This window comes from Temnothorax americanus, unplaced genomic scaffold (assembly GCF_048541705.1).
Source record: "Temnothorax americanus isolate GAGA-0224 unplaced genomic scaffold, ASM4854170v1 Scaffold8, whole genome shotgun sequence".
Taxonomy (NCBI): Eukaryota; Metazoa; Arthropoda; class Insecta; order Hymenoptera; family Formicidae; genus Temnothorax; species Temnothorax americanus.
In genome coordinates this window covers 5,042,517-5,069,714 of record NW_027509802.1, presented here as the reverse complement: position 1 = coordinate 5,069,714, position 27,198 = coordinate 5,042,517, and the positions used below count along the sequence as shown (strand labels likewise).

The 27,198-nt window shown below is 32.4% G+C and overlaps 3 protein-coding genes across 10 annotated transcripts in view; 1 reads left to right on the top strand and 2 right to left on the bottom strand.

The window, feature by feature from the left end:
- Positions 1-10,782: 10,782 nt before the first annotated feature.
- LOC143907048 (uncharacterized) lies at positions 10,783-13,209 on the bottom strand. The gene is made up of 2 exons (XM_077423545.1): positions 12,817-13,209; positions 10,783-12,454 (listed from the first exon to the last, which is right to left on the bottom strand). The coding sequence occupies exons 1-2, from the start codon at positions 12,935-12,937 to the stop codon at positions 11,685-11,687; spliced, it is 891 nt and encodes a 296-aa protein (XP_077279671.1). The 5' UTR covers positions 12,938-13,209; the 3' UTR covers positions 10,783-11,684.
- Positions 13,210-13,678: 469 nt separating this feature from the next.
- Positions 13,679-15,161, top strand: LOC143907294 (uncharacterized). Of its 3 annotated transcripts, XM_077423979.1 has the most exons (4): positions 13,684-13,977; positions 14,090-14,209; positions 14,420-14,488; positions 14,575-15,161. In XM_077423979.1, exons 3-4 carry the CDS (start codon positions 14,486-14,488, stop codon positions 15,028-15,030), a joined length of 459 nt encoding a protein of 152 aa, XP_077280105.1. In that variant the 5' UTR covers positions 13,684-13,977; positions 14,090-14,209; positions 14,420-14,485; the 3' UTR covers positions 15,031-15,161. The 3 variants fall into 3 exon arrangements, with proteins under 3 accessions (XP_077280106.1, XP_077280105.1, XP_077280104.1); XM_077423978.1 differs by having other exon boundaries at positions 13,684-14,209; XM_077423980.1 differs by having other exon boundaries at positions 13,679-14,488.
- A 2,066-nt stretch (positions 15,162-17,227) lies between these two features.
- Positions 17,228-27,198, bottom strand: part of LOC143907290 (serine/threonine-protein kinase SIK3) — a 199,086-nt gene continuing 189,115 nt past the window's right edge. For all 6 annotated transcript variants that reach the window (XM_077423968.1, XM_077423966.1, XM_077423967.1 and 3 more), the window contains one exon: positions 17,228-19,925. In XM_077423968.1, coding sequence (XP_077280094.1) covers positions 19,422-19,925 — 504 coding nt within the window. In that variant the 3' untranslated portion in view covers positions 17,228-19,421. The remainder of the gene's footprint in view (positions 19,926-27,198) is intronic.

Below are 27,198 nucleotides of genomic sequence, written 5' to 3'. Positions count from 1 at the left end.
CAACTTTACAACTTACAAAGTACATACATGCGTGGACAAAGGAGCGTGGTTCCACGTACCGTGCTTTATTCGCATTTGCTGTGACATCTTTATTTTGACATTTTTAAGAGTCTAATTATATATATAAACAGTAAACACACACAATAAGTATAATTTTAATAATCTTATTATTTGTTTAATCAAAAATATTAATATGATAAAATTTCTTTGTTTCAGGTATTTGAAGTAGGAACAGAGCTTAATTTAAAAGATTTTTAGTTATTACTATTATTATCCATTAATACAATATAATTAATATTAATACAAATCTTATTATTTTAATTTAAATTACAGTTATTTTTTATTATTAATACAAAATATTATTATTAACAAAAATAATTATATATTATAATTATTGCATTAATTTAATTATTGTATAGATAGTATTAATATAATTTTAATTACTCTCATTTAAATTATTACACTTATTGAGTATTATTATATTAAATTAATTATTAGATATGTAATTTAAAATATTGTATGTTTTAATATTATAGTTTTTGTTTTAAACAAAAATATAAATTTTATGTATTTAAAAATATATTATTCAAATAATATCTTATATATATATATGATGATGATGATGATGATGATGATGATGATGATGATGATGATGATGATGATGATATGATGATTATAATAATGATTTAAACTTATATTTCAATTTAATATAAATATATTATATTACATAATAATAATATATCATATATTTTTATATTAATAAAATTTGAATAAAGACAGTAAGTTTTAAAAACTGTATTTTAATCACTAATAATTGTAAATTATATTTATTTTTTAATTATGATTTAAACTTACATTTAAACTTAACATATATTATATTAAATAATAATAATATATAGTATATTTACAATTATTATTAAAATTTAAAGAAAGTCAGTTTTAATATTGTATTTTAATAACTATAAGTTATATTTATTTTATAATTATTATTGTACATCTGTATTTTTGCAAAATGCCAAGACGTAAAGTAGAACGAACCTCGGAAGAACAAGAAGAATTTCAACGACGACGTCGTGAAAAAAATGCTGAGTATCAATCTCGTCAACGTCGTAAAATTACAAAAGTAACAAATAATATATCAAATAATGATACAAATTATACTGTTAGTATCGCTGGTACAATACATGACAATCGTATAATAGAATTAAATCATGAAATTGAAGAAAATTCTTCAGATATAACATTAGCACACCAACAAGTTTTCAACATTTCTGGCACAATACATGATAATCGAGTTATAGAATTGAATGAAGAAATAATTGGGGAAAGTTCTGTAAATATTATACCAATACGTCAGCAACGTCATGTAGAATATCAATCCCATTATCGGTCTCAAAGAAGACAACTACATCGTTTAGATATTAATCGAATGCTAATTAATGATATAAATGAATATTATATTGGTTCTATGGATGTGTCTTGTGTTCATTGTAGAGCAAAACATTTCGCAGCTGAAAAAGTATCTAATAAAGGAAATTCATTTCACGATTGTTGTAATCACGGTGCGGTGTATTTAGAACCATTGCCTCAATTTCCACAATTTCTTCGTAGTTTATTTAATGGTAGCCATGCAAAATCAAATAATTTTTTCAAACATATCCGTAGCTATAACAGTTCATTTTCATTTGCATTATTTAACGCTAATTTGGTTAATTTTGAAAATAGAAGACCTGGTCCATATTGCTTCAAAATACATGGGCAGATTTATTATCAAATTAATACAGCATTGTATGCAGCTCAAAATGAAAACTCCACTTTCGGCCAGCTTTTTATTGTAGATTCTAATGAAGCAATAAATTATCGTCTCAATGAAAATTCAGATTTAGATTTTGAAATTATACAAAATCTTGAACATATAATGCGGGAATTAAATATATTTGCTCAATCTTATCAAATGATGGGTGAAGAATTAGAAAATCAACGACGATTAGAAATAGAATCTGGAGAATTATTGCCAGAATTACAATTATTATTTACATTAAGACCAGGTATGGATCGACGCCGATATAATGCTCAAAGAACTAATGAAGTTGCTGCTGTTTTTCGTACAACTGCTGATGGAGAAATTCCAGAATCATATGTAACAATACGTAATAGAAATGACAAAACTTTAAAAAACGTTAGTACTATGGATCCAAATGTTGAACCATGGATATATCCATTATTTTATCCATATGGTACTCAAGGATGGCATTGTAATTTAACAAAATTAAATAGTAATAAACGAATAACTAGAACCCAGTATATTAAATATCGCATGGCTATTCGTGATGAATTTAATGTCTTTTTATCAGGTCGTTGTCTAGTTCAACAGTGGCTTGTAGACAGTTATGTAAAAATTGAAAAGGATAGAATAAATTATTGTAGAGATCATCAAAAAGAATTACGTACTGAAACATATCAAGGTTTAAAAGATTATTTACAAACTACAGCAAATAATTTAAATGGACGTATTGGAAAGATGATTATACTTCCATCTACATTTATTGGATCACCACGTAATATGTTACAAAATTATCAAGATTCAATGGCAATAGTTAGTAAATTTGGTAAACCAGATCTTTTCATTACAATGACTTGCAATCCAAAATGGCGTGAAATTGAAGAAAATCTTTTACCTGGTCAACAAGCTTCTGATAGACCTGATATTTGTGCTCGTGTTTTTAATATTAAAAAAGATTATTTAATTGATCTAATTGTTAAACAAAAATTTTTTGGAGAAGTAGCAGCTTTTGTATATGTTATTGAATTTCAAAAACGTGGTTTGCCACATGTCCACATGTTAATTACTTTAAAATACAATTCCAAAATAACAACTCCACAGATTGTTGACAAATATATCTCTGCTGAAATTCCTGATCCATGTAAAAATCGTACTTTACATGACATAGTTATGAGACATATGATTCATGGGCCTTGTGGCAATTGGTGTTTGGTAGATGGAAAATGTTCAAAACATTATCCTAAATCTTATCTTGAAGAGACCAGAATGGATGAAGATGCTTATCCTTATTATCGTCGACGAGATAATGGCAGAAGTTTTGAACGCCCTGGTGGATATATAGTTGATAATCGTAATGTAGTTCCATATTGTCCTATTTTATCGATTGTTTTTAATTGTCATATTAATGTTGAGGTAGTTTCAAGTATCAAATCGGTTAAATATCTGTATAAGTATATTTATAAAGGACATGATGTTGCTGCTATAACAATTGAACCAATAACAGAAAATATAATTATTGATCATGATGAGATACGTAATTTTATAGACACACGCTATGTTGGACCTGTAGAAGCCAGTTGGCGCATTCTTGAGAAAAAATTACAAGATAAAAGTCATACTATAGTACGTTTACCTGTCCATCTTCCTAATGAACAAAATATTACAATTGAAAATGGATCCGATGAAAATACAATAACTTCCGCTTTAGATCAAGTTACTATGTTAATAGATTATTTTGCGTTAAATTCTCGCGATGAAGAAGCAAAACAACATTTATATATAGAAATTCCACGTTATTATACGTTTAAAAAAGAAAAAATTAATGGTAGAAATGTATCGCGTTGGAGCAAACGCAAAAGTCATTTTAATCGTATAGGACGAATGTATTCCGTTAGTCCAACACAAACTGAATTATACTATTTACGACTATTATTACTCACTGTAAAGGGAGCTACAAGTTTTGATAATTTAAGAACTGTAAATGGAGAAGTTTGTCAATCGTTTTCAGAGGCATGTTTGACTTTAGGTTTAATTGAAGATGATGATGAATGGAAACGAGCTATGAATGAAGCTATTGGATGGATGATGCCAAGACAACTTCGTAGATTATTTGTACGTATATTATTGCATTGTCAACCATTGCATCCTGAAGAGCTCTGGGGATGTTTTAAAGTAGCAATGTCAGAAGATTTTATCCGACACTTTGGAATGTTACAAGGACAAGAGAAAGCATATGCGCAAATCAATACTATGCTTTGTGCTGAAGGTAAAAGTCTTGCCGATTTTCCACAAATGGAACAGTTAATAGAAAATGATGAAGAGGCCGATAATTATATGACTATTGAAGAAGTTATGGAAATTGGTATCAGACAATATGAACAGTTAAATGACAAACAGAAAGAAAATAGATATTATATTAAATAGATTAGATAATAATAATCATCACAATAGTAATTGTTTTTATATCGATGGTCCAGGTGGTTCAGGTAAAACATTTACATATACAACTATTTATCACTTAGCTAAAATTTGTTATAAACATGTATGTACAATGGCTTTTACGGGTATTGCAGCGTTATTGCCAGCAGGAAAAACGGTTCATAAGACATTTGGATTGCCGGTTCCACTATTTGCTGATTCCTCTTCCAGCATTAAAATCCAATCAAAAGAAGCTCAATATTTGAAAAAAAACAGATATTTTTATTTGGGATGAAGCGCCAATGGCACCGCGATATGCTCTAGAGATTATGGATCGAACGTTGCATGATATTATAAATAACGACTTACCTTTTGGTGGAAAAATTATCGTATTAGGTGGTGATTTCAGGCAACTTCTTCCTATTAAGATACACGGTACTCGATGTGAAATTGTGAATCTTTCTATCAAGTTTAGTTCTACTTGGAAACATTTTATAAGTTTTTCTCTAACGGAAAATATGCGAGTTCTTCCAGAGGAAACTGAATTTGCAAAATTTTTATTGAATATGGGAGATGGCATATTAAATGATGCTAACGATAATATACAACTTCCAGATTGTTGTATTGCACCCATTAATGCCGATATTGTAGAAGATATATATGGTGATCTAATACGAAATAAAGAATTTAATAATATGGCTAAGTGTGCGATACTTTCTGCAAGAAATGCTGATGTAGATGAAATTAATAAACGAGTTGTCGAATTATTAGATATATCTGAAGAACGAATTTATACAAGTACAGATAGTACTGAAAATTGCGATGATAACGGTGACATTGGTGAAGTTTTATTGCCAGAATATTTAAATACTTTGTCTCCGTCAACTCTTCCTCCTTACGAATTGCGTTTAAAACCGAATTGTGTCATTATGTTGATTAGAAATCTTAGTATTAATGAAGGTCTTTGCAACGGCACTAGATTAATGATTATAGAACTTGCGGATCATTTATTGAAATGCAAAATTTTAACAGGTGATAAAGTAGGAGATATCGTTTTCTTAAATCGTATTACTTTGTATTGCGAAAATGTATATCCTTTCACTTTTAAAAGAAGACAGTTTCCGATAAAATTAGCTTTTGCTATGACAATTAACAAGTCACAGGGTCAGACATTTGACAGAGTAGGAATAGATCTTCGCAAAGACGTTTTTAATCATGGGCAACTTTATGTTGCCCTTTCACGAGTTAGATCTTGGGAAGCATTAAAAATTTATCTTGGCAATCAGCGGAATAATAAACAAGTTAAAAACTATGTATATAAAGAAATATATGTATGATTTCTCTTCTTTTAAATTTTAATATAAGGATAGTTTTTTGACATATCTATATAGGATGTGTGCGTATATTATTAAAAATGTACAGTGTTAAAGAATATAAATGGCGCTTGATATATATTGATATATATGTATATGTATATGTATATGTATATGTATATATATATATATATATATAAGTGCATATATTAGTTTTTATATTAATCGATGTTCATATAATTTTATGTTTTTTAAAATTATTTTTTGACATATTTTTTATTGTCTATAAAGTATACTATATGTGATTAGCTAATTGTTTACATTATTTTCATTTTGGGACGAGGTGAAAATTACAAAAGTGAGCAAATTTACTAGAAAATCTATAATTTCATTTGTCGAAATCTAGTAAATTTGTTCACTTTTGTAATTTTCACCTCGTCCCCCAAGATACAGAATCGACCCCCAGTAGTATGCGATCTGTTCTTTTAGCTTCTGCACCATTTGTCTTGCCTCTTTCTCTCTCCTCGTTAGAGAGAAAAAGAGGTAAGATGAACGGTGCAAGAAGTTCAGCTAAAAAGAGCAGATCTTTGATTGGTTATCTACTTAGCTCGCGCATGTGCAGTTGAATTTCGTACACGCTGACATCAAAGGTGCCGACAGGGAGTTGCGCTACTGTATATACTGTGCTGTTGGTTTTCGAACGCAACCCAGGGGGAGTTTTCGAACGTCTACTCTCCCCTAACCTATCTAAGTTTCCACGTGTTTTGCGCTATTTTACATCTATCTTTCGCATCGCGCAATTCGCGAATATTCTATTCACAGTTATTACTATTTTCAATATACTGTATTTTTACACACATATACGCGCAGCGAGACATTATAAGAAGACAAAAATGGATAATGCTGTACGTCGAAAGCGTTTGATTTCTTTGGCCATAATAATCAGCCACAAATTTTTACAGTCCAGTTTGAGTGTAACAAATGAAAGTGATTCAGATGAAGAAATTAATAATATTTTGATGGCAAGACATCGGCGTAAATTGCGTGGTGCACGAAAGAAGCCATTGCGCATTGAAGGGTATGTGGAAAGAACTGTTCAAGGTCTAACAGCAAAGCAATTTCGCGAGCATTTTCGCATGATTCCGGACACGTATGAGATTTTGGAAGCCAAGTTAGGCTTATTATTAAGTAAAGAGAGTGACTCTGGCAGAGACATTATTCCTGTTCGCAAGCAGTTGCTGTCTACATTATGGCTTCTTGCTACTCCTGATTCTTACAGGTAAAGATGCTTTATAAAAGTAGAATGTTTTATTTTATAGCTTATTTCTGTTGTCCAATAGTGCTACAGCACTATCGGTGTATATTGCAGGTCTGTGGGTGAACGATTTGACATGGGAAAATCATCTGCAAGTGATTCCTTTATTAGAATTGTTAAAGCTCTCAATGACATTGCTGGGGACGTCATTGTCTGGCCTCGAGGTGACCGGCGTATTGCTGTTCAGGAGATGTTTCACCGCATCGGAAAGTTACCGCATGTAATAGGAGCTATAGATGGAACAAACATTCCAATTAAGGCGCCAAAGGTACTTGTCTACAACTGGAAATAGACTTATAAAACATTTGCGTTTTGCAACAAGCGATCAAGTCGATACAAGTGTCGTTATATCTTTGTTAGTGTTTAATGAGTAACAAAGATTGACACTTGTGTTGCTTATTAAAAAACACACATATTCTTTGGAATAGTGTTTCTAATTAACGTAACGTTACGTGTTACAAATGTTCTTGTGCGGAAAACGTAAATGTAGTACTTTATTTCTAGGTAGACGCACGCTTTTACATAAGTAAAGATAAGGAATATGCCATAACATTGCAAGCAGTGTGTGATGCGGAACTTCGATTCTTAGACTGCTTTGCTGGATTTGCTGGATCAGTAGGAGATCGGCGTGTTTTTCGTAATTCAGATCTGTGGAAGGAGGTAAATGCAAATAGAGCATCTTATTTTGAGGATCAGGACTACATTATTGGAGATAAGGCTTATCCATGTCTGTCATGGTTGATACCACCATTTATTAATTTGGGCCAACTCACACAAGTAAGACATTTAAATTAGAAGTAGATTTTACTGCATGTGTTTCGTAGGCTGCTCCAAAATTTATTGGCAGTGCTAAAAATGTATAGTACACGTGACGTATACTGTAGATCTTCAGCACTGGCAATAAATTTTGGAACACAGCCATAGTGGAGAGATAGTAGTGGAGAGACTATCATCTTTTATGCCTTTCCTGATTCTTACAGGCTCAGAAAACATTTAACACAGCACTTGCCAGTATGAGGCAAGTTATTGAGAGATCATTTTCATTGCTGAAAGGCAGATGGAGACGACTGAAATTCTTGGACATGAATCGTGATGACATGATACCCTTTGTCATCTTGGCAAGCTGTGTATTACATAATGTTTGTCTGGATAATGGATTCCCTGCTGAAAATGACCGATTAAATCCGATTGGTTCCGTATTAAATTTGGTGAAATTGAATCGAAATGAATGCGTTTTCAATCCGGTTAATCGGATGTCCGATTGGAAGTGAATCGGTTCTAATAACAAATTAATCGGAATCGTTTTTAATTCGGCATTTCCGGATTAATCTGAATCCGTCGTTATCAGTTTCAATCGTATTAATGCACATCCATTTTAATTGGGTAAATAAAGTAAGCACATGAATCGTGTTGAATCCGCATCAATCGTAAAATTTTAATACAACACCAAAATCGGATTTAATGCGATATTTCCGGATTCATCTGAATCCGACTGAATCGGTTTCAATCGTATTAATCTTAATCTATTTTAATCGGGTAAATAAAATGACCACATGAATCGTATTGAATCCGCATCAATCGTGAAATTTTAATACAACACCAAAATCGGATTTAATGCGATATTTCCGGATTCATCTAAATTCTAATACTCAATCGGTTTCAATCGTATCTGCGCTTAATTCATTTAAATTGGGTAGTGAAAGTAGCTATGTGAATTGGATTAAATCCGCTTTAATCATTAAAATTGTATATAACACATAATTTTTACGTAATAGAGTTCTTACTACAGGATTTCCTTTTGGTAAAGTCATGAATTCTATATTTGCAAAACTGTAAAATGTTTTTATTTAACCCTTTGAGAACACACAGAGTTAATTTGACCCTTTTTTCTTTTTTTTTGCCAGAAAAATTTTTAGCCAAAAATATTAAACATAAAAAAATAAATTTTTTTTTGTAAAAAACTTTTTTTTAAAAGAACACTGTTAATATGACTCTACACTACACACACTTTGATCGTCCACCATTTTAAATTGACGAGTGCGATCAGCTTTAAAAAATTCCTAAATGTACTTGGCAAATTGTTAAATTAATTAATAAAAATAAAAAGTGCCATTAAAATTATTTACATATTTTTAAAAATTTAAAAAAAAAATTTTTTTTAATTTTTTAAAATATGTAAATAATTCCAAGGGCACTTTTTATTTATATCAATTGATTTAACAATTTTCCAAGTACATCTGGGAATTTTTTAAAGCTGATTGCACTCGTCAATTTAAAATGGTGGACGATCAAAGTGTGTGTAGAGTCAGATTCTCCGTGAATGAAAAAAAATAGTGTATTTGTGAAGGGTTAAATAAATACTGCACATTGTAATAAATTTGTGGTACAAAGAATGGAATTATAATAAAGTAGTAAATAATCCTGTTTATATATCCGGAATTCACGGATTCTATCAGTTTGAATCGGTCTCAGTCAATCCGTTTAAGGGGATCCTAAAGTGAAGGCTGAACTTCCTCGACGTCGGTAATGTCAACATTTCTAATCCTGTTTTCTATGTCATATATCTATATCTGTCCTTGTCTAACGAAAGGCATTTGTCCTTGTTTCGATTGCTGCGCCATCTCTCGCTACACGCAATGTCAACCTGAATGTGTTTTTGCACATATAAAAGTTTATTTAAACTAATCTTTTTTTTCTAGGCTTTCAATCTTAGATCTAATTGCACGATATTGTTCTTAAATGTTGTTCCTAGGTCATGCCGGTCTAATTTTGTGGATATTTATTGTGGAATTTTTGTACAAAGCAAATATTGTCGTCACGTATACCAAAAATTAACAAAAATATTAATTTTTTCTCGTTTTCGATACAAATTCGACCACCATGACCTAGATTTTGATGCGTACTTTAATTCTAGACAAGAATTTTGCATTTCTATAAAGCTAATTAAAAGATTAGTGCTAAGAAAAAAAGCCGGTATTACAGACGGCTTTATTATCCCCTTAAATCATTATAATTTCGTGATTTCGGAGTTCACGAAATCATAACAATTTAGACTGATTCAAATCGATAGAAAACGAGTGAAATTACATCCTTGAGTACGAATCCGTTTCAATCGTTTCCAATCAGTATAATCGTTATGAAATCATACACGCAAAAAATTTTTCTCGAATAATGTAGAATACTCATAATAAAATGTACTAGATTTACATCACACCGGTAGAATATACGCGTATTCAACCGGAAATTAATATATGACAATAGAAAAGTAATAGTTTGATCAGATACATCTTGTAACCTAAAGGTAAATAAGTTTGCCATACTAACAAGGAAATATGAGAAAAGTAAAAAAAGTCCTATACTAATATGTATATACGGACGACGGAAGGCGCGCGGCGCGAGCGGCAACGCGGGCTCGCGCGGCGAAAGGGTTCGGCTCGCGCCCGCTACGCGGCGCATCGCCAGTATATTCTCGCGTGATTAAAATTCAACATTGACCCCTATATCTAGGGCAGCTCGGCAGGGTTTCTACAGCGTTCTCAAGTTTGCTCGTGGCGGACAGCTGGCCGCCACAGCCTATAACAGCAATTTATGTTTTTGCCATGACTGCAACAGACATCGTTTTTTGTCCATCAGCCATATTTTTATTCTTTGCTCTCTAAATTTCCTATACTTTCTTGAAATTTTTTGCATATTATGACTATATCCTAGCCGTGCAAGATTAGTATGGTATTTACTTTGTTCGTGTATACTTGTATTTTCGAGAAAAATTTTCTACGTGTAACGATTTAAACCGATAGAATCCGATTGAAATTACATTCTTGAATACCAATCCGTTTCAATCGTTTTCAGTTGGTGTAATCGTTATAAATCCGTGATTTCCGGATCAAGAATCCAGATTCATGCGGATTCAAAATTTTTAATCGGATTCAATTGGTCATTTTTGGCAGGGTTGGAAGAGTATGAAGACTTCATCATCGAAGGACACGATGACGACGATGATGATGATGATGACAATTTTGTTAGGCAGCCAATAAATTTCCAGAATGATCCAGAAGGGATAGTAAAACGACAATATCTTGTAACATTAATTCGTTGATGTTTATTCAACTGGAATGGAATTCACACAGCCATTAAAGACCAAAGGAACAAAAGTTGTATTCTTAATTTATAATAGCACATATTATTCTGTAATCACACAGCCATTAAAGACCATTCTTATAAAGGAACAAAAGTTGTATTCTTAATTTATAATAACACATATTATTCTGTAATCACACAGCCATTAAAGACCATTCTTATAAAGGAACAAAAGTTGTATTCTTAATTTATAATAACACATTATTCTGTAATCACATAGCCATTAAGGACCATTATTATAAAGAAACAAAAATTGTATTTTTAATTTATAATAACACATTCTCAGTAATCACAGCCATTAAAGACCATTATTGTAAATGAACAAAAGTGTCACTTAATATCACCTTGTGTTAACTTAAGATTACCTTCTATCACGAGTTGCAATAAAATATCGTAGATAATTGAAAAAATATTTTTAATCAATAACAAAAATAATGCATTATGTAATACCTAGGGATCGATTCTGTATCTTGCGACAAGGTACAGAATCGACTTCCTGGTCTTCCTGTTGCAACATAATATAGCTAAAAATATTTTTTAGTCTACGAACAAAATTAAAATTCTTTAAAGACTAGTAAATTTTACGCACAAAATTTCTGCATAACAGCTCTAAAATATAGCTCTTTAGTAAGTATTTAAAGATTAACATTATATATGTAAAACTGCGCAAATTATATTTATGTAACTTATATATGTATATTATGTAATAATAAAAAATTTAGAGTTTTTTAATGAGTTTTTCCATATAAGTTTCGTAACTTTGTCGAGCTAGATCCTGACGTTCCAATAACTCATGGTGCCTTCGTTCTCTGGCTTCATCACGTATCTTATTTTCCTCACTCATAGTTTTTGACCACAGTTCCAGTTCACGTTCCATACGTGTCTTCTTTGGTTTTTGGGCTTTTATTGAAATCCCATCACCACTATCTTCTGTATCATCGATGTCACTTATTGTGTTGTCAGTATTAGATACACTGCTTGAAGTTGCTGGATGAGGTCTCTTCCTCAGACTCGAAGCTAAGGCAACAGGTTTTAAGCAAGGTTTTTCTCCCAGCACTTCCTCCAATTCTTGAAAATATTTACAGGTTTTCGGTGCTACTCCCGTCTGGTTGTTATGATCCTTTGTACGTTTGTATACTTTACTTATATCCTTAAATTTATTCTCACAGTTTTTACCCGTATATTGCCACGCACTGTTGGCTTTCTCCAATTCCTCACTTATTTTTGTCCATACAACATCATTTCTAATAGAAGTATTTTCAAATAGAGATTGATGTTGCTTCCACTGATAAATAAGTGTCTTTACAGCATTTTCATCTTTCCAAAATGCAGTACTCTTCTTTACATCGCATGTTGGGATTGTTGAGGTCTGGGATGAAACTACATCTGGGCTGAAACCAGTATCATTCTGACAAACTGATTCTTCAACCTCCACACCAAAATGCTGCCGAACTTCCTTGACATTTGACACTTCGATAATATTTTGTTCTGCAAAAACAATTTAAAAGATACGTTAATAAAATATTAAGTTGTATGCCATGATAAGCATACTATGAGCCTGAACATAAAGATTGTCGTAACTTTTTCTGACAGAGTCGTAAACGTAAGTCGGTGTCGGAAATCAACACAAAGATTGACATTAGCGTATACCGCATTTATCGCATTGCGATGGATACGGCATATGCTAACGTCAATCCTTTTGTGTGTTGACTTCCAACACCGATTTACGTTTACGACTTTGTCGGAAAAAGTTTTAACAATTAATATTTATGCTCAGTTCTAAATATACATGAGGTTAGGACACATATTTTTGGCAGATTTTGTAGAACAACCCGTAAATAAATACTTACCCTCTTTATCCCATAGAAGTAAACACCCATTCGGCATAATCACCAATTCGTTGGTATTAGGATCTGTGATAATAACTTGCTTCGACTTATCAAGCCGTATTTCTCGCGTTTCAGATGCCATATTTACCGCCAAATAAGTCACCTACCCACTTTTCCCTACCTCGCGAGGCAGGGAGAAAAAGTCACTCAGAAGGTGGTTTGAGAGTGTTTTCGAACGCACTGATCGAGAGCCTATCGAGAGCTCTCGAAGTGTTTTCGAACGCTCGTCGGGTGGGTCAAGGCACTCGGGGGACGTTTTCGAACGCACCCCGGCGGGGTAGTGTGGGGCTTGCACCCACTAAAAACCCCTCCCCTTCATCCTATACCAAAGGGAATTTTATATATATATTAGAATTAGGATTATGTCCAAAAGGTTTAAAATAACAAATATATGTTTGTATTAATGTTGTAATTGGAAAATACATTTACATTTATGACGTGTAAAAGAAATTATAATTAATGTTTCTTCCTCGTCCTCTTCCTCTTCCACCTTGTCCTCTTCCTCTTCCACGTTGCCCTCTTCCTCTCCCACCTCGTCCTCGTCTTCGCCCTCCTCTACCTCTCTGACAAGCCGCAACGGTTTGGGTAATAATTTTGCCTAATTGTTCGCTTTAAAACATTAACAATAAGAAAAATAATGAAACAGTATGTTCATGATATTTATGATATGCGTATAAGAAATATAACTTTATAACTGCACTGATTTATACACAAAAAAATAATTTAACTCAACACAAGGTATGTGTGTGTGTGTGTGTGTGTGTGCGCGCGCGCGTGCGCGTGCGCGTGCGCGTGTGCGTGTGCGTGTGCGTGTGCGTGTGCGTGTGCGTGTGCGTGTGCGTGTGCACACACACACACACACACACACACATACCTTGTGTTGAGTTAAATTATTTTTTTGTGTATAAATCAGTGCAGTTATAAAGTTATATTTCTTATACGCATATCATAAATATCATGAACATACTGTTTCATTATTTTTCTTATTGTTAATGTTTTAGAGCGAACAATTAGGCAAAATTATTGCCCAAGCCGTTGCGGCTTGTCAGAGAGGTAGAGGAGGGCGAAGACGAGGACGAGGTGGGAGAGGAAGAGGGCAACGTGGAAGAGGAAGAGGACAAGGTGGAAGAGGAAGAGGACGAGGAAGAAACATTAATTATAATTTCTTTTACACGTCATAAATGTAAATGTATTTTCCAATTACAACATTAATACAAACTTTGAGGATTCACAGTTCGAAAGTAGACGTGTCGACGGTTGGAAAAAATTGAAGCCAAATGCGGTTCCTACTTTATTTCATGTTCCTAATCCACCTCGCAGGATTGATTCACCTCCAAGGAAGTCTCCATACAAAGTAAATAAATTTCTTGCAAACTTTGCATAATTAATTTATTTTACTGAATTTTATTATTCGAATTTTGTCAAATGTTCAGAATGTGGTAGTCGTAGATCTCGAGCTATACCGACTTTGGAATCGAGCTTGTGCTTTTCATCAAACTTTCTCTTATAATTATAAATTCTTCAATATATGCAACATATTTGATAGCATGTCAATGGTTTTCAGAAGCTACGAAATGAAATTGTTAGCACATGTGCTCAAAAAGTAGCAGAAGTTTCAATTACTCCAGAAATGGTAATATTATTTGACACACTTCTGGTTCTTAATAGAAATTGTTGATTTTTATTCAAAAAACTGTAACATTGTCCAAAATGTTGTAGAACATGGATTATGCTGCCCCATCAAACCATGATGTTTCCAATGAAGTGGAAATATCCAGTAATATCCCAAAAAGTTTACTGTCATCTGACAGTGAGCAGACTGCACAGGTGGAAGCCGGTTTGTCTTTGGAGGAGAAGAATGGACACTTGCAACCGACTCTTCAATCTGCACGGGTGGTAGCCAATTTGTCTTTGGAGAAGGAGAATCAGATGCTACGCAGCCAAATAGACAAGATGAAAACTGCAATGGAGTCATTTTTAAACAGTGAGCAGATCGAAATGTTACAAGAGGGGCGACAAGAGGGGCGACGTCCGCATTGGTCTCCTGAAAGTATAATCAAAAGTCTGAAATTTCGGCTTGCTTTGTCTGTTCATGGATACGATTTCCTCCGAAGTACTGGCTACCCGTTGCCCGCTTATAGCACCGGAAGAACGTTTTTGAGTCAGCAAGCTTGAAAAAAGCTTAACCAAAAAGTGTTTAAACATATAAGTAAATCCTTTGAAACTGCTTGTTACTTTGTAATAAATATTACATATGGTCTATAAATATGTATTTTATTAAATAAAGTATCGTTTTTAAAAATTAATTCCTCTGGAGATATTGTGAGCATGAGTTTTTATTAGTCAATGTACATCATTATTATTATTATTATTATGCAGTTACAGTGTTATTTATGGAGTAACAATCTTTTGGAAAATGAAATTTATTTCATACAGTTCAAAATCATTTTATTTGATACAAAGTATAATTTTTTATTTGTACAATAGTTTTATTTGATACAAAAGTAATCAAAAAAGACAAATAAATTATTTGACATTGTGCTGTTGTAAATATTCAGCAACTTTCGGATTATGAGAGAACATTTTCAAAATAAGATGTAACCGTTTCAGCTTACTCTTCAGGTAGAGATTTTCGACCAACAAGCTTTCAGTTTTTTCATCTGCGTAATACTCTTGAAGCTTAGGGTCCTGAAATGAGTGGTATATTAAATAAGATAAATGGAGCATTACATTAGTAAACAAAAAAAAATTAGGAATTTATGTAGCAATTACCTCAACATTTGGTCCAGAATGCGACGTATGTACTTGGATTTTTTTGATTGTCCTTAGTTGACATTTTTAGCAGACTCTTTAGGTAGAGATTTTCGACCAACAAGCTTTCAATTTTTTCATCTGTGTAATACTCTTGAAGCTTAGGATCCTGAAATGAGTGGAAGTATATTAAATATGATAAATGAAGCATTAAATTAGTAAACAAAAGAAAAAATTAGGAATTTATGCGGCAATTACCTCAACATTTGGCCCAGGATGCGACGTACTTGGATTTTTTTCATTGTCCTCAGTTGACATTTTACAAACAGCCAAATACTTAATCTAAAAACACAAATATGTCAAAATGTGACAAAACTGCAACATGAAAACAATTTTTCGCGATAAGTATTATTTAAATAATATACCTTCTGCCCTTTTGAAATTACTGCTCCAAATACGTACAAGGAAACGGAGTCACGATGTGTCGATTTACGATAAATATGACATACGACACTTATAAAACAAATTATACTGTCGCGCGTTTAAGAACACACGTCTAATCAATTAAGAATCAATTAATACTTATTTTTAGTTTTACAGAATCGATATTTCAGCTAAATTTTTACATTAATCGCGAGACCGAAAAGCGTATTGACGTTTACGAAAAAGTTCCTTGAAAGGTTATGTTTTCACATATGATTGGTTAAAAAATGGCGGAACGAGAATACTCACGTGCGTTCGGGGAGCGCGCTATTAGCGCTATTGCATCATTCTATCTTTATCGCTTATCAAGAGTAGAACAAGAATAGAATAAGCAAATAGCGCTAATAGCGCGCTCCCCGAACGTAGCCATCAGCCCCGAACAGAACCCTTCAAGTCGTGTATAAACACAATATCCATGACGAATTCTTCGCCTTGGTAAACCACACGCCGTTACTTTCGGACATAAGCAGTCTTAACCGAAGCTAACACACACACGGCATAATCACATAATTAAATTGATATTAATTTTGCCGTTCTAGCTTTGGTTAAAACTGCGTTATGTTCGAAAGTAAAGGTGCGTGGTTTGCCAAGACGAAGAATTGTACGTAAAATTCACTTAAAACAAAAAATATATATGTACAATATAGACAATCAAGATCCGGTCCTAACCGATTACGGCGTTTTCCTTGTAATTTGATTGTTTCTTTTATTATAAAGAATCACGTCTTGTACGCCACACGCGCGAATTTTGGAACACTCTGTATATGTCATAGTAAAATTATGAAATCAGTAGTTGTATACACTTACAATAAGCTTATATATTAACTTTACCAATAAAAAGACTAGAAAACTGATATCTTTACTAGCAAAAGCAAATACACTTGTTATTCTAATTTAGCAAAAATATATTCAAACAACATATAATTCAAAGTGTAATTATAGTTATAGTTATAGTATACTATGCTATATTATAGTTTACTATACTGAAATAAATAAAAACCATATTTTAAATAACGTAAAAAAATTTATTTTATAAACAATTCTTTTTTGTTTAGTTTTATGATAAGTTATTATCTTATTAAGTTGTTGCATATAAAAAATAGTGAACTTTTCAATGAAATTTAAAAAAGATAGTAACTTTGCTTAAAATAAATTTTATTAATCAATATAAACGCTTGCAGATACACTTTTCCGAACATGATATAAGTGCATTTATATCCACGCATAGAAATTTGAATTTCTAGAATGCTTTAAAAGCGATTTTGTGACTGTTGTTTTATTTTTTAATATCTTCTCTACTAAAAAATAGTATCAATGTTTAAAGAAGTAATCAGTTGGAGAAAAGATGCGATGAATATGGATGAGGAGAGTCTTATATTCCCAGATAGCAAAGCGTGTCTCAACAAAATCGCGCAAACCTGTGATTGCTTATGATGCTGGCTGCTGACAACTTTCCGTAATGTACTTCAATTAATTTCGAGTAATTTAATATTTGAAGCAACACGCAGGCAACATTGGATATATGTATTGCCAGCAATTTGTCGGCAAGAAAGCAGCATCAAATTTACTTCGCGTTGCTAACAATATGACAGCAATAGCATTGTGTGATCCTATGAATTATTACAGCAACATAACAATAACAGCTCGAATTTTGAATCAGACGATTTTAGACCGCAGCATAAGTTGCCAACAAGTTGTGCTAACAAGTTGCTATACAAAATTGTTATATCGTGAAGGCATCAACTTGCTGACAAATGGGGACTCAGTTGCCACCATTCTGATAGCAACACATACTATGTTATCGGCAACATGCCAGCAACAATGCAGACACGTTGCTATCTGAGTTGCTACTGGTTCAATTTGATGACTGTTATTGTTGAGATATGTGGTTGAGTATTGTCATAAATCAATATAATATAGCGTCTATTGATAGTCTATTGATTAATGTAAGCTGTCTTATGCATAATATTTCATAGCGGATAACACCACTAGTAAATCACTAAACAGTCACTATACTACATACCGCTTCATGACAATGTCTGACCACGCTCAAAAACAATAATCATAAAACTGAACCAATTACGATATAAGATTCTTTTTCATTCATATTCATCAAATCTCATCAACTAATTATCATTTTTTTAAAACATCTGTATTACTTCTTAACGGAAATAATCGCTAAAAAGTAGTTTGAACGTTTAAACAAGAATTACTTTTGTTTTTTTATTTCAATTAAGTAAAATATATCACGTTGCACGCAATTCAATCAACATACCACTTGTTAATGAAATTTACAATTCGCAAATTATATCAGTATGTTTTAACACACACTGAATCGTTTTAGTAAGTGTATATAATTACTAGTAATAGAAAACATGTTTATTTTTTTATTACCTTCTTTAACATTTTAATGTAAACATTTACTAGTAAGTGTATACAAGTACTGAATTTTATGTTTTTACTGTAATATATACAACGCAGTTTAATGTATATTTTGTCATTTATTTTTGTTTCATGTAAATAATGACATCTCGCCACAACGTAACTATTTACAGTAAGGTCATTTTATGTTATAGATCTGTTCATAAATTGTATGTAGCACAAAGAAAGAGAACTGTTTTTGTTAATATTTGTCTAGTACAAATTACAATATTCTCATTTCCCATTTCCTTATATAATTAAGTTTACAAATAGATCAAAGTAATACAAATTAAAAAACTTGAAATTTTATCTATATATATGTCTCTAACATTAAAAATATATTTGATAAAAAAATATTATGAACAAAATAAAGAATATAAATAGCACTCAGTCAGTATATGTATTGAATTAATGCAAATAGACTGGACGAATCAGTAAGTCGTTCTTTGCATCTACACTGGGTGCTATTATTAATTCCATAATCATGAATAAATTTTTCATTGAAATTTTTCAGTACTTGATGAGTTTACACAACATCTGCTATAGTTAAAACATAAAGAAAATAGACTGTTTGTTTTTTGGAAATTATTAAACATGCATATAATATAATATTTCAATGTTTCAGAAGATATAAATATACAACTAATATATTTCCCTATTTACAATTTCATATTATAAATAAGATGGCTCTTATCTTATCTCTCAAAACAAACACTAAAAAACGTATAAGACATTGAATGTTACACGAATATAATAACACAGTAATGTTATTATATATATGAAGAATGAAGGTAATTTAAAAATACCATTTGTGTATATGCAACGTGTGCAATACTGTGATGAATAGTGTATGTTACACTAGGAATGTAACGTAATGTATAAAAACATATTATATTACATGCTGGTTGTCGTCAAACAGTAATACATGAAATCAATTGCTGACAAAGTTGACTATATTGCAATTGGTCCCCACTAATCCTACGCATCTTTATTCCCTTCGCTTCTCTTTCCTCCGATTCGCATACCCTAAGTTCAATTTGTACGCCACCGGGATATTCTAAACTAAGTCCACTACCTTCCACTTCTTCTCTTGAAAATATAAAACCTTTCGGTGGCGCTCTTGCATCTATTATTTGTTTGACACGACCTAATATAGTTTCGGAATTTAATCTGCTTGACTCATCGGATAAAGGAACCTCGACTTCGGTAGGTATCGTATTGTGCGGTCTACCGATACCGCGTGTTATACTAGGTCTCGAAGGATCGCACGGCTCTGAAATAATAAAACTCGGAAGAGTGTTGTAATGAGGTAATGCATCTTCAAGTGAATCAGGCGATGGAGATGGAGATGGCGAGCAACTAATTAACGTCACTTGTCCTCCAAGAACATCTGTTACTGAAATTTGTGGTGGTACCTGTAAACATATCAAAACTAAAAATTAAACATTTCAAGTAAGATTATGCGGTACTACAGCATATTACAAATTTTTTATCCGTTACTCTCTTTTTTTCGAAAAAAAAGAAACAAGAAAATCATCGATACTTAGTGGCTATTATTATATATTGATATAAAGAAATATAAATATTAATGTTTTTCTTTGAGTTAAATTTAACTCAATAAAATTATAGGTAATTATGCATAAAAAGACCTCACCTGTCAATGACCTTGACCTTGACATATGTTGTCAAGGTCACCCTCCTGAGTGACCTTCAGAAGTTTTTAGCCGGCGGTCGTTATTCGTTAAAAAGTTATTAACAAAAAAAGTTTGGAAAATATAGCAGCTATTTTCAGTATTGAGAGGCATAAATGACCAATATTACGTCTTTTTTTATTTAAATAAAGAATATCTCGTTTCGCGTGAAAGTTGCTGCTTTACCAAAACACAACATTAAGCAGTAATATAAATTGTTGATAAATTGAAGTCTTTTTGTTAAAGCAGATAGTACAAGATCCCGACCTACATCGACCTTCATCCATCTGTTTTCCTAATAAAAGATATTTTTTATCAAACATAATGATTAAACAAACAAATCGCGGATGGGTTGCCTAATTAAATCAGCTCAAGGCTACCCTTAATTAAAAATAATTTAATTAAATTTTTTTTTATTTCTACATTCATTTGTATTCTCAAAACATTCAGCACCAATCGAAAGTACAAAGCACAAGTAGAAAGTAAAAGTTAGGTTGCCTATCGTTTACTGCTCCCCGGGTTGCCAGGTATAAACAGGTGAGTTGGTATTACTAATTTACACTCATCTGTATTCTTTAATTGACCTATACAAAAAATAAAGATAATTTTATTGCGAACACAGTGGTATTAGGTTGCCTAAGCAAAATCGATCAAGACTTGCGGTTGCCGCGCTTTAAAATCCGAATATTTGAGTAAGCGAGCGGGGTGCGACAGAGAAGTGCTGAACGTACTATTCTATGCAATAGAGGAGGACGCAGCATAGCAGTTGTGCGTGAAGTAATTGCCGAGTGAAAAAGAGTGCGCATGCTCTTTTCACCGTGCGATAGAGAAAGACAACTCTATCGCTCGAACAATTAATAAAATTTTTGAATCGGTTTTAACTAAATCGATAAATTGGTAGATTAATGTAAAATTAAATTATTATTAAATTATTATTATAATTATATTAAATTATTCTATCCCTGTTTTTAAGATTCGGTCAATTATTTCCCGAAAAATTGGAAGAATTTTGGATACCGATTCCAAAAAAGATCGGTAACGAAAAACTATACAGTTTATAGTACTCCCCGGGAAATTCTACCCCTGTTTTATATACTTGTGGTAAAAATTCGGCCCAATAGTTTTCAAGTTAATAACGTTCAAACACACACCACCCGTAAGAATTTTATATAATATGGTATAGATTATTTTTTTACTATAACAATAAATGTGTTATTAATTTTTTATCGTTTTCTGAAATATTTATTTATTTACTCGGTTTTATTAATAAAATAGATAAAATTGAAAGGTAAGTTAATATTACTTGTATATTATTGTTATGTTATACATTTTTATATTAGAAATTATTTTTATGTTATTTACTCCAAAAAAAATTTTAAGCGATAGAGTTGTCTTTCTCTATCGCACGGTGAAAAGAGCATGCGCACTCTTTTTCACTCGGCAATTACTTCACGCACAACTGCTATGCTGCGTCCTCCTCTATTGCATAGAATAGTACGTTCAGCACTTCTCTGTCGCACCCCGCTCGCTTACTCAAATATTCGGATTTTAAAGCGCGGCAACCGCAAGTCTTGATCGATTTTGCTTAAGCAACCTAATACCACTGTGTTCGCAATAAAATTATCTTTATTTTTTGTATAGGTCAATTAAAGAATACAGATGAGTGTAAATTAGTAATACCAACTCACCTGTTTATACCTGGCAACCCGGGGAGCAGTAAACGATAGGCAACCTAACTTTTACTTTCTACTTATGCTTTGTACTTTCGATTGGTACTGAATGTTTTGGTTTTGAGAATACAAATGAGTGTATAAGAAATAAAAAAAAATTTAATTAAATTATTTTTAATTAAAGGTAGCCTTGAGCTGATTTAATTAGGCAACCCATCCACAATTTGTTTGTTTATTCATTATGTTTGATAAAAAATACCTTTTATTAGGAAAACAGATGGGTGAAAGTCGATGTAGGTCGGGATCTTAGACTAAGAGAATACTTTATTTCGCGAGAAGTCGCTGCTTGACAACATATGTCAAGGTCATTGGCAGGTGAGGTCTTTTTATGCATAATTACCAAATTATATTAAGTTATATTAAAATGATCATAACAGAATTATGTCACAATATTTAAATAAAATTTTGAACTTCCACAAAAGTAAGACATTATTTTGTTCCTTTTATTAATTCTATATAAGAAATCAACAATTTTATATAACATATCATTATAATATACAATAACGAGATTTAATTCGGTTTCTTCTCATTATCAATCCAATATATTATATTTAGCGATTAAATAAGTAAGTCAATGATCACAGTTAAGGGACCGAATTAAATCTCATAACTGTACATTTACAGTTAAAAAAAAAATTTTCTAAAAAAATAGAATAATAAAAAATCTGCCTAAGCAAATAATGAAATAAATATTGATCTCAAGTAATTTTAATTTTTATATTTTATTTCTCACAAAATTTACTTAAATATATTAGATTAACATATTTGTAAAGAAGTTTTAAAGAAAATAAAAAATATTAAGAAATGTTTAAAATTTGCATTAACATAAGCTTATTTACAAATAATGCTAGCAAGTGCATGTTTATAAATCTTTTTATAAATTAATTTCTGAAAAAACCTAATTAGCGGTAAAGACTTCAAGGGGATCCTATAGCGAAGGCCGAACTCCGACGATGTTGATAATGTCAACATTTCTAATCCTTTTTCTATTTTCTATGTTATCTATATATCTATATCCTTGTCTAGTGAGATATTTATACGTCTTTTCTTGTCCGATGGCTGCGCCATCTCTTGCTACACGCACAGTATAACAGTATGTTCACTCAGGGTGCCACTACATGGAGCGCGGAAACGCGGAAACGCGGAAACGCGGAAGACAAAATTTACTAGATTTCCGTCGATCCGTTCCATCTGATTTGAATGCCTTATATTACATGGAGCATATTTTGAGCGGAAAAGCGGAACGGAGAATTATAAAATATTAATTTTTAACGGTATTTATTGATTAAAATGCTTGTATTCAATAGATAAGCTGAAACGATAAGCATATTAATAAAAATTGCAATGATTAATTTAAGTGAACACAATTTTGAGAAATAAATACAAATGTCTATTTGTCACTATACTGTTCCGCTTTTCCGCGCAAATTGTGCTCCATGTAATATAAGGAGAAACAAACTCGCGAAACGAACGCGTCAAAATCCGTTGTCAACGCGGATACAGTATACTCCATCAAATTTCGGAGCTGTCTAATCACATTAAAAAAGAAAGCTTCGATTACTTTATTATTTTATAAAAGTGGCAGTATAATATTATAGATCCAAACATCATGTTGATGGTTATTATGAAGTATCTTATGCAAGTCAGGGTACATACATACACGATGATAATAGTGGATTATTCCGCTTTTCCGTTCAAACGTGCGGGACTCAACTCGCGGAAACGCGGAATCTAGTTACTACTCTGTTCCGCGCTTCCGCGTTTCCGCGTTTCCGCGCTCCATATAATGGCACCCTCAACACTTTCTTATGGTTTGTGCCGATCCGTACTGCGCATCGCCATTTTCGATGGTGCCACCAATCAGAGGATTTTTGTAAATGTGGTAGTGCAAAGTCGGTGTGACGCCACAGCGGTCAAATTTTCGGTGGTATCGCAAAAATTAAAAATTCGTTAATCAGTGTGTCGCAAAAATGAATAAAAACAGAAGTTAAAAAATTTGCAGCGTTCGAGACTGTCAAAATACGAGCAAGAACTCAAATTTCCATTTCTTTACTTTCCCTAAGGATGACGAAAGATTTGTACATGTCAAGACTTTGTACAACATGTTACAGAACAATTTTTTCCTTTAAATCATAAATAATATAAATTATAATACAAAAGTTTAATAATTTTAGGTTAAAACAGTGGGCAATTGCGTGTCGTCAAGAGAATCTTAAAAAAAAAAAACACACCAGAACATGTGTATTCCAGCAATAGAATTTGTAGCGGCCACTTTGAGAACCGAATGTATGCAAATAATTTAAAAAACTGTTTGCTTCCTTTGGCTCAACCAACTCTCAATTTGGATGAAAACTTAAAAAATAATCGGAATAACGTAAGTAAAGAAATGGTCAATTAAAGAGTAAAAGAATTGAGTTAATAAATATGCTACAGCTGATGAAGTTAATTCATTTTTCTTCCGCTCTGGAATTGACCATGAATGGTGTTTGTCAAATAATGAAAAGAAAAATGAATTAAATTTATCATTTATTTTTAGTTTTAAGACTGTTACTGCCATTGTCTTTGTAACAATTCAGCATGTAAAGAGCGGTTTGATCCTGATAGACGTGATCTTTATGAAATCTGATTTCAGAATTGTGCAAATGTAAAAACTAACACTTCATCTGGCATTTGACAAACCACTCATTCGGTGGAAGAGGAAGAAAGGTTGCAGCTTTCTGCAGAGCATGATGTACAAGCGGAATACAATGTCGAATTGGAACCAGTAAACATCATCGCCAATTCTCTTCAGTCTTATATCATCGTCCTTTCAGCAAACAGCAGTATGGCAGATCCTAACATTGCAGTTACCGCAGGGTCCAGTGGTGTTAGGGACCACAAAGGACTCCAACCGCTACTGAATCAAAGTATTCATAAAGTTACTCAAACCACTAACGATTTGTCTGCTCATACTCCGAGAAAATTAAAGGCACAAGCAGAAAATAGAATGCTAAAAAAAGAAAATAGAATAATAACAAAAAAAAATGTTGCTTTGCATAAAATAATAAAAAAATGGTACATGTAACCAAAGATCAATTTTTGGAGGCCTGTGAAAAATTTTTGCCACCGCAAATAGCAATGTTCGTAAGAGAACAAGTATTATCTGACAAGAAACAAGCCCGAGGTCGGAGGTATTCCCTACAATTTAAACGATTATGCATGAATTTGTATTTTAAAGGGCCAAGAGCGTACAGGTCTTTGTCATCGATATTTTATTTGCCAAGTAGAACAACTCTCAATAGAATGACATTTAATATTTCTATTACGAACGGCATAAATCAAAACGTGTTTAATTTACTGACCATTGCAACTATGCAAGAGTCTGAAAAAATTTACGTAATATGCTTTGATGAAATGTCATTAAAATGTCATTTATATTATGTTACAAAGACTGATGAATTTATCGGTTTTCATGATAGTGGCAATGAAAAGCAATTTCAACCAGGAAAATTTTCATGCGTCTTTATTGCAAGAAGTATTTTTGGTGATTAGAAACAACCTACGAACTTTCGAATACAGCTTGTTCAACTGCAGTTCTCAAATAATTACTCGCTCAATGTATTTTTCAATTGCAAAATATTGATTTAACAGTTGATGCCGTAGTGTGTGATATATAGGTCCTAAAAATAAGCAGCTCGCAAATGAATTAAGAATTACGCTTGATACCCCATATTTTACGCTAAACGACCGCAAGATATTTTTCCTATTCGATATGTGCCGCCTTTGAGATGAAGGCAACGCGAAATATGTTTTTAAAATATACTTTCATGTTTGGCCAATTTTTTGCTAAGATAGACTACGTAAGCCAATTTTATGAGCTCGATAAAGTAATGAGGTTCAGGTTGGCACCAAAATTAACTAACTTTCATGTAAATCCAGGTCCATTCCAAAAAATGAAAACTCGATTAGCTACTCAGCTTCTTAGTCAATCTGTGGTGGCAGGTATAAGTACAAATATGCATTTTGGGAAAATATCACCTGAGGCAATTGGAACGGTAGTAACTTTCATAGACAAAATGGATAAACTTCTTGACGTATTAAATTTTACCACGAAATATAAGGGAGAAAAATTGCACGCTCACGTTTTCAAAAAAAAAATGTTTAGTTTTTTGATTCATTAATAATTATTAATCACGATGGTCAAAACATGACAAATCAAATAAAGTTTATCCATAGTTGGAAAGTTATTATTTCAGGCATGCTGCAATTATGGGAATGCCTCAAAGAAAAAGAATTTGATTCTGTGCAAACAAGGAGATTAAATCAAGATCCTATAAAAAACTTTTTTGGAAAAATTCGTTTAGAAGGAAACTGTTCGAACCCTTCTGCCGTTCATTCGAGCATTCAGAAAATTACCATTTCACAATTTCTTTAATACGGGGAACAAAAACTGCGAGAATGATTTTAACAATATCTTATTAGATCTAAACAAATGGAATCAAGATGAAATCAAAGAAATTAAAGAAAAAAGTGAAAGCGGACTTTTTAATGAATTTATGCCGGATGATGTTGATTATCAAAAGTTCGATTTAGTTGAAAAAAAATTCAATTCGTTATATATGCGGTTTTTTGATTCGTAAATGTTTAAAGAAACATTCATGCACAATTAGCGAAGGATACAGTATCGATCACGTAGAATTTGAAGATTCGACAATTTTTTTCTTTTTTTAGGCATACCGAAACCAAAATTCAAATTTCAGGAATTTAAAATTGCCACATAATAATTTTATTTTTTACGTGTGCTCGTTGAAAGCGATTTTCAATGAGCACTTTTAAAATATTGTTCTACAAATAAATGTTATACAAAAATTATTAACAGAGACTGAACTAACAACATTTAAGCACCCATGCAGCAGTTTCCCACATTTATACTTAAAAAAATTATTTTTTAGAATGCGGTTATATTACACGTTAAAATTTATAAATCATAACTTTCGATCATCCAATAACCCAAATAAAATGATTATTTGGAGACACGAATGAATACCGCCGTATCAAGAGACACGGTAGTGTCTCGCGCCAAGTACACGCGGAGCGAGACCGACCCGTGACTCTTTTACGCGACGCGACGGGTTGCGAGTACCCGAGATGTTGAGATCTCGATAACGAGTGAACGAATCAAGTTCTAAGTAGGCTTGATCGATAGCTTGGGGTCCAATTAGGGGGGGGTTTCTCTCATAATATTCCGCTACGTGCCCTACGAGCGGAGATATTGCGACGCAAAGTCC